Source organism: Lacerta agilis, chromosome 8 (genome assembly GCF_009819535.1).
Source record: "Lacerta agilis isolate rLacAgi1 chromosome 8, rLacAgi1.pri, whole genome shotgun sequence".
In the NCBI taxonomy this organism is placed as follows: Eukaryota; Metazoa; Chordata; class Lepidosauria; order Squamata; family Lacertidae; genus Lacerta; species Lacerta agilis.
The window spans coordinates 29,191,317-29,207,127 of NC_046319.1; the positions used below are offsets into that span (position 1 = coordinate 29,191,317).

At 40.5% G+C, this 15,811-nt stretch overlaps 1 protein-coding gene across 4 annotated transcripts in view; it reads left to right on the top strand.

Annotated features, from left to right (window-relative positions):
* The window catches only part of PHKB (phosphorylase kinase regulatory subunit beta), a 146,224-nt gene that overhangs the window by 7,817 nt on the left and 122,596 nt on the right, over positions 1 to 15,811 (top strand). For 2 of the 4 annotated variants that reach the window (XM_033156729.1, XM_033156728.1), the window contains exons 3-4: positions 5,722 to 5,736; positions 14,065 to 14,154. In XM_033156729.1, coding sequence (XP_033012620.1) covers positions 5,722 to 5,736; positions 14,065 to 14,154 — 105 coding nt within the window. The remainder of the gene's footprint in view (positions 1 to 5,721; positions 5,737 to 14,064; positions 14,155 to 15,811) is intronic. The other 2 variants (XM_033156730.1, XM_033156731.1) reach the window with 1 other exon arrangement.

The following is a 15,811-nucleotide window of genomic DNA, read 5'->3' on the forward strand; positions in this document are numbered from 1 at the left end:
CTTTACTCCTTTCAGCAGGCTGAATAATTTTCCCCTTTCAAAGAGAGAGAAATATGATTATTGCTATTGCATTCTTAGCCATAATAATCTGAAGCAGCAAGAGCACAAAGTATTCTGTTCACTTCAGTGGCTACCATGAAGACAGATGCATCAGGGGGGTGTAGGGCTGTCAACTGCAGAGGTTTGTGCACGGTATGCAGGTTCTTACAGCATTGCTGGAGGCTTTTGAAAAGCTTTAGGTAAAAAAATCAAAATACATTCATGTTCATTTTTATAGCACAGACACATTGCACTAGCAGGACAAGTTCTCAATCACCTGTGAAGCAAAACTACATGATCAGCAATATAACAATGTTTCTTCTTTCATGCTCATATGCATTGCCACAAGTGGTAATGATGCTTAAGATCATAAGAAGAGCCCTGTGGATCAGACCAGAGATCCTCTCAGTCCAGTACAGTATCTTGTTTCCCACAATGGCCAACACGATGGCTATGGGAAGCCCTCAAGCAGGGCATGAGAAAAATAGCCTTCCCCTTGCCTTTGCGCTTCAGCTGCTGGTATTCAGTGACATACCACCTATGAATTTTGAGGTTCCATCACGGCAAATAGCCAATCATAAACCTATTTTCCACAAATCTCCTTTATTACTTACTAAAGTCATCCAAGCTCTAGTGGCCATCACCCAAGCTTGTGACAGGGAATTTCATAATAAAGTTCTGTGTTATGTGAAGAAGTACTTTCTTTTGTGGCCTGTGTTTCCTGCTAAGTTGTTCCATTGGATGACCCAGAAATGTGGTGTTACGAGAAGGAGGAAAACTTCTGTCTGGCCATTTTCTGCATAGGAACATAGGAAACAGCCATATACTAAGTCATACCATTTGTCCATCTAGCTCAGTACTGTCAGCACTGACTGTCAGTGGCTCTCCAGTATCACAGACAAGATTCTTTTCTAGCCCTACCTTGGGGGTGCTGGGGATTGAACCTGGCATCTTCTGCATGCAAAACAGTTGCTCTACTACTGAGCTATGGTCTTTTCCCAATGCATAATTTTATAAATCTCACTAATGTTTCCTAGTTGCCTTTATTTCTAAACTAAAAAGTCCTGGTAGTTGTAGCTTTTCGTCATAAGCTTTATTAAGTTTGTTCTATGAGGCTAGTACAAAATTGCAAAATTAGCAGTGTAATTTTAGACAGTCATTGGAATTACTGTGAGCCTTGTGATGAAATGATTCATTAGCTGAAATGGTTGGGTCACAGTTTTAGACTGTAAATTGAATTTTGCATAACATACAAGACAGTAGGGCTCATTTGCAGTTGTAGCCTATTCCCACACAACAGTTGACCACTCAGCTTTAGCTAATAAGTTAATTAGTTAAGCTAATTTAGGCAATATACAGTAGTATCCTTAGGTAGTCATGTGTGGATTAATTTGTCCAGCCATGTAACTGTGGGAGGATAGCATGCCTTGTCAGGGAATAATGAAGGATTTTACATTATGTTGTAAGAATAGCGTGAAAAATGGAGAGTTATAAACTGCAATTTTAGTTGTTTGGTGAATTCCAGTTTGTTAACATAGCATGTTACCTTTAACAATAACAGGAAACATTTAAAACTGTCAATACATTTTTAGAGCAATTCAAACCACAACCCACCATGCTGGAGGGATTTGGATGGGGCAGAGATGTCTCTCTGCCTGACTGTTGCTAACCATGCTGGCTTCTGCTCTTATGGAAGATCTTCCATTGACAGAAAAACCCATCATTGAGGAATGCCCCAATGTGCCTGGCTAACGTGTGGGTGGGCGGAAGCTGGCAGAAACCCCAGAAGATCCTGTAGCAACCCTACTGCCAGCATGTGATGATAATGGACCCAATCTGAACCTGAGACTGATGCAGCAAAGGGACATTTTATTCTTGCTGGTCTACCTTTTGCCTTGGCTGGCCCAAGTCCTGGGGCTGTGGATGTGAAGCTGATGGTGCCACTTCAATGAATCCTGCTGTTGTTGGCCAGATGTTAGGATAGCAGCCTTAGTTTAGTAGCAGGTGATGTTTTTTTTTTTGCAGTCTTTGATGGTAGACACTGAAGAAAATATGTTTGCAATTTGACATAACGCTGTGCAGTCACTGTGTGCTGTTGCACAAACCAGCCATTCTCAGCTCCAGCGGTTGATGTGCACAATGGAGATAATAATACTGACCTACCTTACAGGATAGTCTGCAATGATTACAACATGATATATGTGAAGTGCTTTAAACAAGTTACATGTGCTATATACATACTAAGTACGGTATGTGATCTAGTTTTGGGTCTGCCTTTAGGTTTAAAGCAGGGCCAGTCATTTGATGTAGCTTATCACTTTTGTGTTAAATTATTCAGCTATAATCCTGATAGGTTTTAGGGACAGGCTTGAAATGTTGACAGTTCCTGCTTTGAAGTGTCAAATCAGGCATACTTGCTGCAACTAGTTACTGTTTTTAGTTGTGACTACAGAGGGACATAAGATCTGTCCCCAGAACAGCAACAAAATCTATAAGTCAAATAACAATCTACAATGGGTGATATTCAATTAAGTCATATTTAGAGTAGACAATTAAATCAATGTACTCATCATTTAGGTCAGTTGATTTCAGTGGGTCTACTCTTCAGTGTGACTTAGTTGGATAACACCCAATGTGAACTCTTTCCTGTTTTAGCAGCAACATCATAAAACTAGCAAGGTACATAAAGGTGGCTCCTCCAGTAGTTTTTAGGATACTGTAAGACCACCACAGCTTCAGTCATATACATTTGAGTGTCTGAAAGGGTGAGCAATTTCTAACTTTTTCATATTGCTTGGGGAAGAGGTAAAATGCCTTATGAGAAAAGAGCACTGTCTTTTCTACACAGTTCTTTGTCCTTTAATATGGATATTTCTCATTCTGATCCTTAATGACCTTACTCTACTGTAGAGTTTGCTTTCTTAATCTGTACCATGTCCCTGCTGGAGCAAGGACAGTAGCTTTGACCTCACATAGCCAGTGGGTTGTTATGTCCCACTACAGCAACTCATAAGATCAGACCATAAACCTGTAAGGTATTATTATAGTTACATGCTACCTTCTGTTGAAGCTGTTGTCACACAAAGGTTTGGTCCATCCCACTAACTTCTGCTCACCTTTTTTGTGGGACAGCTTGGCACTGGCACTAGACACATCAAGGTAATTTGGCACTAGGTTCATCTACCACAACGCATTGACAGGTTTAACTGTCAAAGTCACTTTTCTAACGTTTGTTTCTAGAGTACTTTGTTGCTTCCTGTTGTCCAAGCAGAAATTGCAGCAGATAATCTGAAAAGACAATGTGAAGTGCCCTTGTGTAGCATGGAGCTGTAGATAATGACCATTCAGCAATATTGATGCTACATAAATGGCTTAGACTATACAGAGACTGAGCAATGAATATTGTGTTGTGCATTAATGGTTGCCCAGTAAAATACAGAGCCTCCCAAGTCAACGTCTAAATGCTTTCTAATGTAAAATAATCTTTCTTGGCTGTGGCAGCTACTAATCCTGGGCTGTTTCATCTTCCTGTAAAATGGAGCTGTTTCTAAAACACTGTTATTTTGGCAAACTTGCTGTCGGTTAAATGAGAAAATAAGCACAGCACCCTATCAAGAATATAATTCTCTGCATATCTTATGTTTGCTAATTTGTGAACACTTGGATATGAATTTTTTAATAAAACAGATAATAGCTTTTTCACAACAGAATATGTTTGAAAGGGGGTGGGTGGGACACATACAGTGCTTTGTAGCAAAACACTGCTTTTTTCATTATATGTCTTCCCTGGCTTATCATCAAGATAGGCTATGAAAGATATTTATGCATATCTTCTTTTGCTTGATTTTGCAGTGAAACCATAATCCTGTGTTTATGACTTCCATTTGTTGCTATGGAGTAGATTGCAACACTGATTAAGCATAATTTTAACATAGGATTTGTTAAGCAGAGAATTTAAGCTGTCTGATCACAGCAACATATTTTGTCCATTTAAAATCCTTTTGAGCAGAATGAGCTGTCTGGAAATCACGAAGCATATGAGAAATGGATTTGTGTTCTGCTGGTCAGACAAAATATAATTGTTTCTCACATTTGGTTACTTATAAAGAAACACAGGTCACTGTTAATTTGTGTACAAGTCTTAAATTCACATGGTGTTCCCATTTTACTTTTCACTTTTGAAATGGTTGCAAAGCTAGATCAGTTACCTGTATTCTGAAATGATCTCATTAACTTGTTTCAACCTTGGATTTGTTTACATGATCAAGGGATGAGCCTGAGCTGAGTTAATGGGATCATTAATTTTAACAGCACCTTTGGCTAGCTAACCCTGTGAATGGCAGTTGGGATGGTATCTTCAAGGCACCTATAATTCACAATTGCATGCCATAAACACAGGATTCAATCAAGCTGAAAGGATGTTCATGCATTTAAGAAACCAAACTACCAAGGGGTGTGTGATTACAGGATCCTGGAGTGTACTACATGTGTAACCACACCTCTGGGAGATTTTTGGTTGGGCTAAAAGCACCTGGTAGTCATGACTGAGCTATCTGCTATGGGCAAAAAAGAGCTATACCAAGGGCCAGGCCAGAGTTATTAAGCCAAAAGTCAGAGCCAATGGAGAAAACCAGAATATAGCAGAGCCTGGTAGATGGTTGCTACTTAAGCAAAATCCCAACCAAAACAGGAAGCCATTTTATAGTCCTTTCTGTCTAGGGGGGTCCACTGGCCAGTCTCTGTGGGTTGAGCCATTGGCCAACCCAGAGAGAACATTATACTCCCCAGGAAGATGCTGCAACTCCGGTGGCTCACCACACAAGGCAGCTGAATGCTGAGCTGAGAGTTCCTGGTTCTAGTTCCAGTAGCTCCTGATACTGGCTAACATCTTCAGGGTCCCTGGGTAATTTAAAATAACTGATGTGGTAGCTATGTGTTAGTAAATAGGAAGCCATCATGGGGCAAGGATTTGGTGTAGTCACATGACAAAAGATTTTATCACCTTCCCAGAGAAAGTCTATCGTTGTGTTTCATTTTGCACCCCACATTTCAAAGGAATTGCATTAATTTATAAGCTGTGATCTTGCCTCTTGTTTGTGTTGGAGCAAGAATAAATGGTCATTGTGCTCAAACATTTCCCAGTAGTGGCTTCACTACTGAGGCTGTTTGCATCTTTCTTCTCATCAATATGAGCAATGTCTTTGAACCGAGTGAATGAGGGAAAGTTTATATTTTAGAGCAAGTTTACATTTAGTCAGAAATTATAACTGAGAATAACAGGCGATATATGACACTTTGACTATTCCAAGCATCTGCTTTGAAGATCAAGAGGAGACCAGTGTAGACTGTGCACTAGTGCTACAGATAGCTGTCAACCTTCCCTTTTTTGCAGGAAATTCCCCTATCAGTACTGTACTATAGACTATAGTACTGATAGGGGAATTTCCCGCAAAAAAAGGGAAGGTTGACAGCTATGGTGCTACATGATTAAAGGAAATTGATGTATTGAATGGACACACTGAAGACTGGTTTCTGTGCTTGAAATTTTCCCATTGTCAATATATACTGTGTATACACACACACACACACATACACATATACAGTATATGTATATATATATATAGAGAGAGAGAGAATGCTGTGATTGTAACAACAATTACTTTATTTCTTTGTTGGCTGCAGATGGCAGATTTCCTGGTAAGTGTATATATTTTGCAATGGCAACATTTCTTTTTGTAATCTACTCTGCTACATTATTAATGGGCTTTCTTGCTTTAGGACTGTTTATTAGGGTGCCATTGTTTGGTATTAGAATAAGTCTTCTATCTGCTGGCGAGGTGGAAAAGGACTGTTAATGTTGCATTACAACTTGCATTAGTATCATTAGTGATCATATTTATTAAATACAATTATAGTTCTTATTTCAGATGATGCCAAGATCAGTTTTTATTCTCTGTAACAGCCATTTTATGATATAAATGATCCTAATTTACTTTGTGGTCTTGTCTTGTTGGATTCTGAATTGAAGTTTTGCACTGAACTTCCACAGCTATGTTTGCAGATTCATAAATGTGACTGTGCATTATAAGCCACTGCCTTGTAAGGCAATTTCATGACCATACTTCCCATAATATTTTGAAAAACAACAATATGAAATGTTTGCATAGGACTTGGATGTAACTTGGATGGCCTAAATCTCCCTTTGGATTGTTCGAAGAGCATGAAGGGTTGATTTAATTTATATTTCCATTGATGCACCATTAGGGCTTATACAGTAATAATTGATTCTGTACAACAAAATGGCAAGAGGCAAGCTGAAAGTAAGTTAATTTGAGATTCATTATGAGTATTTAATGCACTCCTTAAACCTAGAAAGGAACTACTTAATGCCATTTCCCCAAAGTCCTCTTGCATTTTAAATCATCAGGATTGCAATGCAATGCAGGATCTTTCAGAAGTGTGTCTCTTTTCTTGTCTTGGATTACTGTGGCTATAGATTGTATATTTCTGCTGAAGATGTACCCTGACATTATTCTCTGTTTTGTTGGGGTGTTGCATGCAGGCCTGGTGGGTAGCAAAGTAAGCTGTAGCTGTGGGAAGAGAAGGCAGATAGAAATAGAAGGCATCTTCCTCTGTGGAGCAATGCAGCTCCTCCTAGGGAATCCCGGGGCAGAATGGGGCAGCAGCATGGGTGTAGCCAAGGGGGGAAGGGAGGGAGCTGTACCCCTAGCTCAAGTAAAACAACATAAATACTTAACTAACTGACTAATCACATTGGTTCTGCCTCCCCCCAACAGAAGGCCTGCCCCCCTAATAAAAATCCTGGCTACACCCGTGGGCAACAGAGAACTTATTATCCAAATGGAAACTTTCTCCCTACAAGATCCTATGGTATATATGGATGTGAAGTCCTTGAAATCCTCTGCTGGCTTAGAGTAAAAGGCAACTGTCCTGCTTCACTGATCTTGTTCTTAGCTCATCTCATTGTTTGGGAAATAAACATTTGAATTTGAATCCAATTGTATCAGGATATTTTGGAAAAATATTTGTGTTTGTTGACTTCATAGTTATTGCTATTTTTTTAAGTGCTTTGTAAGCCTCAAGATCAGAGTGTGTCTTATATTTATATTTTTACCAATGCAGCCCCTCTCCCACACGGGAAACATTAATTTATACACATTTATTTCTGAACATTGCCTGATGTATTTAGGTCTGTAATGCAAATGTGTGAGTTTCAGCTAGCTTCAGATGAATTAGGACAATAGTGGAGCAGGGCAGGCATGGAGGTCTAAAGATGTAAACCCTCAACAGGAGAAAAATGCCCAAGTATGAGCTCCCCAATGCAATCTTCTTGAAACGGTTCAATCTAACTTTTTAAGACAAATCTTTGCCGTTCCACCATGTGTACCAACTGCAGCATTATGCCTTGAAGCTGGTCTCCCATCTGTGGAAACACAGATCTGGAAAAGAACTCTTAATTATTGGCTCCGCTTAAACCAAAATCCAACAGGACTCTTGCCCCAGGTGATACGGGATGCCCACGAAAGCGCATGGTTCAAAATGGTGAGACTCAAACTTCTATCATGCGGTCTACATGCTCAGCATTTGTTAATGTTGGGCCCCTCTAAAGCAAAAAGCTTAATTGATCAGCGCCTGATGGATATCGAGCAACAAAACAACTTGGCCAAAACAAAGAAATTTTGTGCATGGTTTGCCCACCTGCCCCCCTCGCACTTCGATGCCCCGGCATCTTATCTGCATAATTTAAATATCCCAAAGTATAGACGTGCTTTTACGTTGGCAAGATTGGACGTACTACCCTCTGCCGTGCTCGAAGGCCGATATCAGAAACTCCCCAGGGAGAAACGACTCTGCCCATGTGGAGACGGAAACTTGGAGACAGTGTCACATGTTCTTCTGACCTGCCCCCTGTACAAAGACCTGAGGAGCGAGATCATTACTCCCTTCCTACTTTCCATCCCAGGTCGCTCATCAGCGGCCGCAATGTTTTATTTGTTAGCGGACCAGAACATCCAGACAACAGAGAAGGTCGCCAGATTTATTGAGAGGGCAATGAGACTAAGGGCCACAATTTGACAGACAACTCGAACGAGGCCACCTTTGAACGGCCTTTTAGCCTGGGGGTTTCATATGATTTATTAGTATTTTTATATATTTGTGTACCTGACTGGTCTTTCCCCAGTATTTTTATCTGTTTTATCTGTATTTTTAGTCGCAATGGCCTGTTGGCTACGTGAATAAAGTTTGATTTGATTTGATTTTGAGCTCCCCTATGGTCCTCAAGTATAGAATCTCAAAACTGTTAAGCAATAGTGCATTCAAGCAAGAGGAAATTTGCAAAATCACCAGCCGGCATGCTGTTATTTTCTTTGTAGATTACACTCAATATCTTAGCTTTACCTGAAATCAAAATACAAATGCCTTCAAATAAACAAATATATGGTGAATGCACACGTATATTTGTTGTAGCAAATCATGGCTTCTCAGTGTGTGTAAAAGGATTTGCAACATGATTAACTGCAGGTTTCATATGGTTTCTTAGGTAGAATTCCTCTTTATTATGAAACCTCCAGTGGAGGAATGCAGTGGAACCTCCAATCAGTCAACACTCAAGAGCTTGTGTGGTCAAGCAAGCAAACATATTTTAATAAATTAATACAAATCAGAGGCCTCTGTCAATACCTCTTTTCTTTCATAAGTTCTCTTATAAGACACCATGAAAATGGAAGGTGATATTTCAAGTTAAAAGGATGCAATTTTCTTTGTAAGTGGAAGAAGCAGCACGGAGTAATCAAATTAGATACATCAAAGACTTGAGAGTACATGGCTGATTTCCATTATGTCTCATTGATATGGAATTAGTTTCGTCTAATTTTGAACTGACTCAAGTGCAACCTTGAATACTGAAGTGTGCCTTGACTTTGTTTTCCAGTTCTTTTGCATATATATTTATGGAACTAGGCTGCATAGAATAGTGAACAATACTTTCTGTAGAGGTGATAGTGTTAATAGCAGTTGCCCTACCTTTCTTTTGCTGAATTCGTTTAGTCAGTATTACAGACTCATTTCCTGCTGAATCTTTACAAGGGTTGTTGTTTAATTTGGTGACTTTCCTATGTAGCAAACCTTTCCATGTTTGTATTTAGGACTATTCTTTATACATGTTGACTGCATAAACTGACATCAGGGTTCATTTTAATTAGAATTAATCAGTTGTGTTCATATTAAATAGTCTACAGGATTTCTCAGTATGCAAAGTACTGACCAGTTTTCCTAACCATGATAATGATAGCAAAAACATGTTTTGTGGCTCCTCTCTCCCTCCCTTTCCCATCAACATGCTAAGTAAATGCAATATTGTAGCTATGCCACTTGTTCTCCTGATCTCAAGTATTGAAGTTTATACAAAAATGTGTCAGCAAGTTAGAGTGGAAATGGATTTTTATTTTTAAAGACATTTGGTTACATTTTGTATAGCTGTTGTTTTTTTTTGGTAAAGCATTGATAGAAAAACTTGTGACTTAAAACTGTTTTTACGCTGAGAGTATAACATTAAGGAATTACTTATTGACTGACAAATAAATGTAAGATTCATACTATATAATTTAACATGTCAAATTTTAGAGAGGTAGCTGTGTTGGTCTGCTTCAGCAAAACCAGCGAAGAATATTGATTTACTATGGTATAAACTTTTTGTGGGCAAACTCCATTTCATCATATACATAGTGTTATCACTAGTTGGTAGAGATACCTATTGTCATGAGTGCATGGAGTCTGACCTGGAGGAGGGCATCAGTGGATTGGGAGGTGGAGATCCAGTTCCAGGGGAGATCCTGGTGGGCTATCTGGAGAGCAGGCCATCCTGATTCCTGTGACATTAGATGTCCCAAGCGCAAAGTCACAGACCATTGAGCCAACCTTGGTGCCTTCCTCTGTCAGCAAAACATCTTCCCATTGGGGGGAGGCAACTAATGATACGTTTGACAACAAACTGGCTCTGTTGACTCTGTTTCCATCTCCAAGAATGCAGAGGCGACTGTGCCAGTGTGAACAAACCATGTATGCCCAACATTTCCATGCTTGCCCAGTCCCGAGGCTCGGATTCCATAACCAGCAGAATATGGTTTATACACCATGGTTTAAGCACCATATATATTCTTAATTGTTCTAGCCAAATTTTCCACAGTATGGGAGTTTCAGTTTCTGTTGTGGCAGAGTCTATTATGCCAAGATTGTTATTAAACATAGTTGAAGTTTTGTTATATGGAGGAGTTGAGGTTTTCTGGGAGCCATGTATATTAGCTCCTAACAAGTCCAGATCAATTGACTAGTTAGCCAAGCTTTCATTAGAGGAATATGTAGCAAAACCTCTTATTTGGGGTAAGACATCTCCTTCCCCATTACTTGCATACTTGCCATATAAGGGACCAGGGCTGTCCTTATAAGACATATTCATTACACCTTGGTGCAATTGGTTTGTAGTTAAGTCTGCCTCCCTTGATCCAGTTGCTGAGTCACAATAGTCCAGCATAGATTTCTGGACTAAATTTGGCAATGAAGTTCTGGACGATTTATCAGAAGTGCTGTAGTCGCCATGTTAAAACCATGTTAAAACAGCTGCTCTCGAGCATCTGTCCTTCAGTTAAAACATATGACTTTTAAGCCCATATACAGTAAAAGTAAAACAGATATGCTCCTAGCCTGTATGTTGCATTTAACATTAACTGCTGAGCCAACTGACTTTAAAACTTTAACATTATTAAAAATAAAACAAATTAAAAGTAGAACAGACTGCAGAATTCAAGGACAAACAGCCTTACTCATTGCCATCTTTACCTGGAAGAACAGTACTCTATTTTGCTCATAAGATGCTATCACAAACCATATTTTAGTCCTGATTTGTAGGGCAACTAGCATGCACAACCTACAGCTTGCCAAGTGTGGATGGTTTGGCAAACTGTGATTTGTCAAGGACCCAGAATTAAGTTAAGCTGTTGTTGTATGCAAGGGGAGGGGAATGTAGAAGCACTTAAGTCTGCTTGTGCGTGTAACATTATACCATGGTTTGGCATTGCATCTAAACCACATGTTTACTTGCTCTAAATCAATTCATTGTTGGTGCTTCACATAGTTAATCTTTTACTCTAAAACATCATAACCTCCATTGAAAAAATGAGCACGAAGCATCAGGCTTAATTAGAGAGGCATCCATCTTTATAGCCCATATACACAAGCTATGAATATATTATTCAAGGAACAGATTATTTTTTTATATATTTAGCTAGTTACCGATTTGTAATTAGCTTCTAGATTTTAATGAGCAAGGTTGGCAATACAAAGGCAAAATGAAGTGGATGGAAGCACAAACAGTTCTATTCTTCACAATTATAGAAACAATAATAAAATCAACCTTGCTACTTCATCCAGCCCCTGAAGTTCATTATCACCTATAAAGAAAAGAAAAAAGAAATTATTGCATACAGTTTTATTTAGAACTAATAAGTTTTCAGATGGTGAAGGAAATAATATACCTATCGTTATTGTAAAGGTCTAGATGGATGTTTGTCTTTTCTGTCCAGTTGTGTTACATTATAAGGCTCTGCAAATCTGTTTATCCAAATAATTACAGTGGTACCTCTGGTTATGTACTTAATTCTTAAACCTGAAACTGTTCTTAACTGTTCTTAACCTAACTTTAGCTAAAGGGACCTCCCGTTGCCACTGCGCCGCCAGAGCACGATTTCTGTTCTTATCCTGAAGCAAAGTTCTTAACCTGAAGTGTTATTTCTGGGTTAGCAGAGTATGTAAACTGAAGCGAATGTAACCTGAAGTGTATGTAACCCGAGGTACCACTGTATTCTCTCTGGTGAAAACTGATTGCTGAAGAAGAATACTGCAAGGTAGTAAACATAGTTACAACTTGCTGTAGCAGTTTTGGTCTTGGTTGACGCCTGCCTCCTTAGCCAGCCCAACTGGATGTAAACAAGACTAGCCTAGAGGCAGCATGCAATGGCAGACAGACCCATCTGATCCTTCTCTACCCTTTCCCTGACTGTATAAAAAGCAGAGGCAGCTGGTGGTGGCTCTAGCAAGCAGAGCAGCAGAGTAAGGGCAGAAAAATGAGGCAGAGGGAGCACTGCTGGGTGTCCTGTAAGCTGACTGACCGAGCACCCTCCTTGGGGCAGCCAACCCTCAAGAGGGGAGCACACTGCAGGTAATTCGCATGGTGAGAGCCCAGTAGTGGGCCAAGACCCAAGAGAAGAAACTGGTGCTGCATTGTAGGCTTGGGGTAGAGTATTAGCCAACTGAATAAAACCCTTTGTAGAATAGGGGCTATAGCAATAGCAAGCTTCCCCTGGACTAGAGATAAGAATTGGGGTTCTGAGCACTTGTCTGTTGTAATCCACTCCCAGTGGTACATCTCACAGCCCGTATTCTCTTGCTCTCTTCAACTGGTTCATCTGGAGAAGGGGTAACTCTCACTCACCCCTCCATTCATTCCCATGTGGCTCAGCTACTTTTTAGATGGAGTAAAGGTAAAGGGACCCCTGACCATTAGGTCCAGTTGTGTCCGACTGGGGTTGTGGCGCTCATCTCGCGTTACTGGCCGAGGGAGCCGGCGTAAAGCTTCCAGGTCATGTGGCCAGCATGACAAAGCTGCTTCTGGCGAACCAGAACATTGCACGGAAACGCCGTTTACCTTCCCACCGGAGCGGTACCTATTTATCTACTTGCACTTTGACGTGCTTTCGAACTGCTAGGTGGGCAGGAGCAGGGACCGAGCAACGGGAGCTCACCCTGTCCGGGGATTCAAACTGCCAACCTTCTGATCAGCAAGCCCTAGGCTCTGCGGTTTAACCCACAGCGCCACCCAATGGAGTACTGGCTGCTATTATGAGGAACTGAAACATTTGTGCTTTTTAGGTAAATATGCTGTTTTCAGGTGGTTTTAGTAATCACAGTATCTTGGACGCCTTGGGTTGCATTCATTGTCAAGCTGTCACATGTGTTCTTTCTGTTCAGGCATATCCACTTGCCAGATAGAACGAGCCACTCTCCCTTCTCCCCTGTGTGTTCTTGTAGGGGTTTCCCCCCTCCACTTGAGCCAATTGTGGGGGCACGATGGGGGGGGGAAGCTGGTTACTCAAGCGAAAGCTCTTGTGCAAGGCTTCATTTGATGGATTCATTCGATGAATTCAGCTCCTAGTATACCAAATTTCAGCATTCTGTATGTTGTGGAAGTACCCTCACTTAAAAAAAGAAATTCCCAGATGGGATTTCCTGTACTAAAGCTTGGTTCATCCTGACTCCTTTAGCTGTTTTAGAAGGAATACACAGGAACAGGCCCCATTTTGACTCTTCTTATCCGTGTGGTTTTAAAAAGTTTAAAAAGACCTAGGATATTTTTTTTAAAAAAAGTAGACTAATGTAGTCTTTTGTGAGGAAAGTTCAGAATTTTAAATCTGTCTATACATTTTATTTCATTTATTCAGGTTTGCACAAATTTTATTTATGTTAACTTGTGCTACATTTATAGATCTGGAGTTCCTTTCGTTTGTCAAGTTTCTGCTTTGTAGTAGTCCAGTGATTAGATACAAATAATTGGATATGAATATGAGGCTCTATTTTGACCCACTCTTGGGATGGGGGCCTTTTCAGTTGTGGCACCCAAGATCTAGAATCTCTTTCCAATGAAGGTCTGCCTGGCCCCTTCACCATTTGCTTTTAGATAGACTGCTTCTTCAGCAAGCCTTTCGGTAGCTTATCCACATTATTTTATGTTACTATAGGCTTTTTAAAAGTCTTTTCAAAATATTGTTGCTGGTTTTATTATTATTAATTTAATCCTTTGTAAGACACCTTGGCTGTTAGAAAGGTAAAGTATAAAAGCTGAAAATGCATACATGAAAATGAATAAAAGGGCATTCTTGACAAATATCTTTATGGTTTAATTTCATGTTACTGCTGTAATTCTAATCAAGATGTTATAATCTCTTCCTTTAGGTTCTGTATATGAACCCCTTAAAAGCATTAACCTTCCCAGGGCAGATGGAGAAAGTCTGTGGGATAAGCTGGATAATTACTATCGGATAGGTAAGTCAAACAAGAGGCTATTTGTTTTGGAAGTAATATGTTTACTTTTTGTGAACGTAACTTATTTAAACAATTAGGAAATCATGAATTTTGTGTCTCATCCTGTGGAACCATCAGTATTGGTGAAAATTCAAGTTTGGAAACTTGAACACCTTAGGGAAGGACTATCTCCTCCCATTTATCTCCATTCTGATCCATGTTGAAGGTCTTGCTCTGGGTTCCTCCACCAGCTAAGGATGGGAACAGGACCTTTATGATATCAACACTGTGAAATGTCCTCCCGTAGGGAAGTCTGCCTGGTCCCTATTTTGTTGTTGCTGCTGCTAATCTTCTGTCACAGTTGGCTGTTTAAGGAACTTCCTTTGCGGACAAATGGACCTGTGTTTTCCTCTCTCTGCTATGTTGCTGAGCAAAATACCCTGGTTTCTTGCTTATTTCTTTCTGCTGATATATTTGCTGTGCTTTATGTGTTTCTTATTGATTGTTTTGCTTTAATTTTTCCTTCTTCTACTGTCAGCCGCTTTGCCTTTATTTTTTGAAAAGTAAGAGAAGTAATTTGAATACATAGTTCTACGTTCTTATAATATCACTGGGATTATGAAAAGTACAGGTGTTCACGTTGTAGCAATGCTCACCTGTTTTCACATATTCAGTCAAAAGTACCATGTAGACTAGGGGTCGGCCATTTTTTAAAGCCGTGGGCTGGTCCACTATCCCTCAGACCTTGTGGCGGGCCGGAGAAGTGGCACCGGTGGGGGGGAAGCTGGAAGAAGAGGGGCAAGTAGTCCTCCTCACTCCCCAGCCGCTGTGCTTACCTTCCCTGAGGCTGCCGCCGCCACCGCCACTGCTTCTTGTGGGTAGGCAGAGCAAGCTCATCCACTCTGCTCTTTGGCTCACAGGAGGACCAGGGGGGCGGCAGCGACAGCGAAGGGAAGATGAGTGGTGCGAAAGGGCTGGCTTTGGAGAGGGGCTGCTTAAAATGGCGCTCAGCCAGCTTAGTCCAGCCCTCTTCTTCCTCTAGGCAGAGCAGGGAGAAGCCAGGAGGAGGGAGGGAGGAGGTGCCACTGCAGTGTGTGTGAGGGTGGGGGGGAATGGAATGACACAGGGGGGAATGGCACAGCCCGAACGAACAGAATCCCCACGCCGATCCATGGGCCTGAAGGCAATTGGGCCTGATCCAGCCCGCGGGCCTTAGTTTGCTGACCCCTGATGTAGACTCAGATTATATTTGTTCAGGACTGAACATTGCTTATATTCAGGGACATTCAGTTGTTCTGCCGTGTTAAATCTATTAAGGCAAATAAACAGCCAACTGTGAGCCATACGGCCTGCTCAGATGTGCTGTGTTTTCAAGCAGTGAATGCCTACCCATTTGTTTGAATCCTGCCAGAATATGATTCCACTAGAGCAGTGAGCTTAATTATTCAGTGGCAAAAAATAAGCAATGATAGTGCAACCTCAGTCAAGCAGATGCACTTGTACATTGTGTACAACACTATCTTTTGAAATAGAGGTTCTTACACAGACCATACAGTTTAAATTCTAAAACTTGGCAATGGCTAACTGTGCTGCTCCTTGCTATCCTTTTCATAATTATTCAAAAGTATTCATAATTATTCAAAATTATTCATAATTATAAAAGCAGTCATTTCATAAT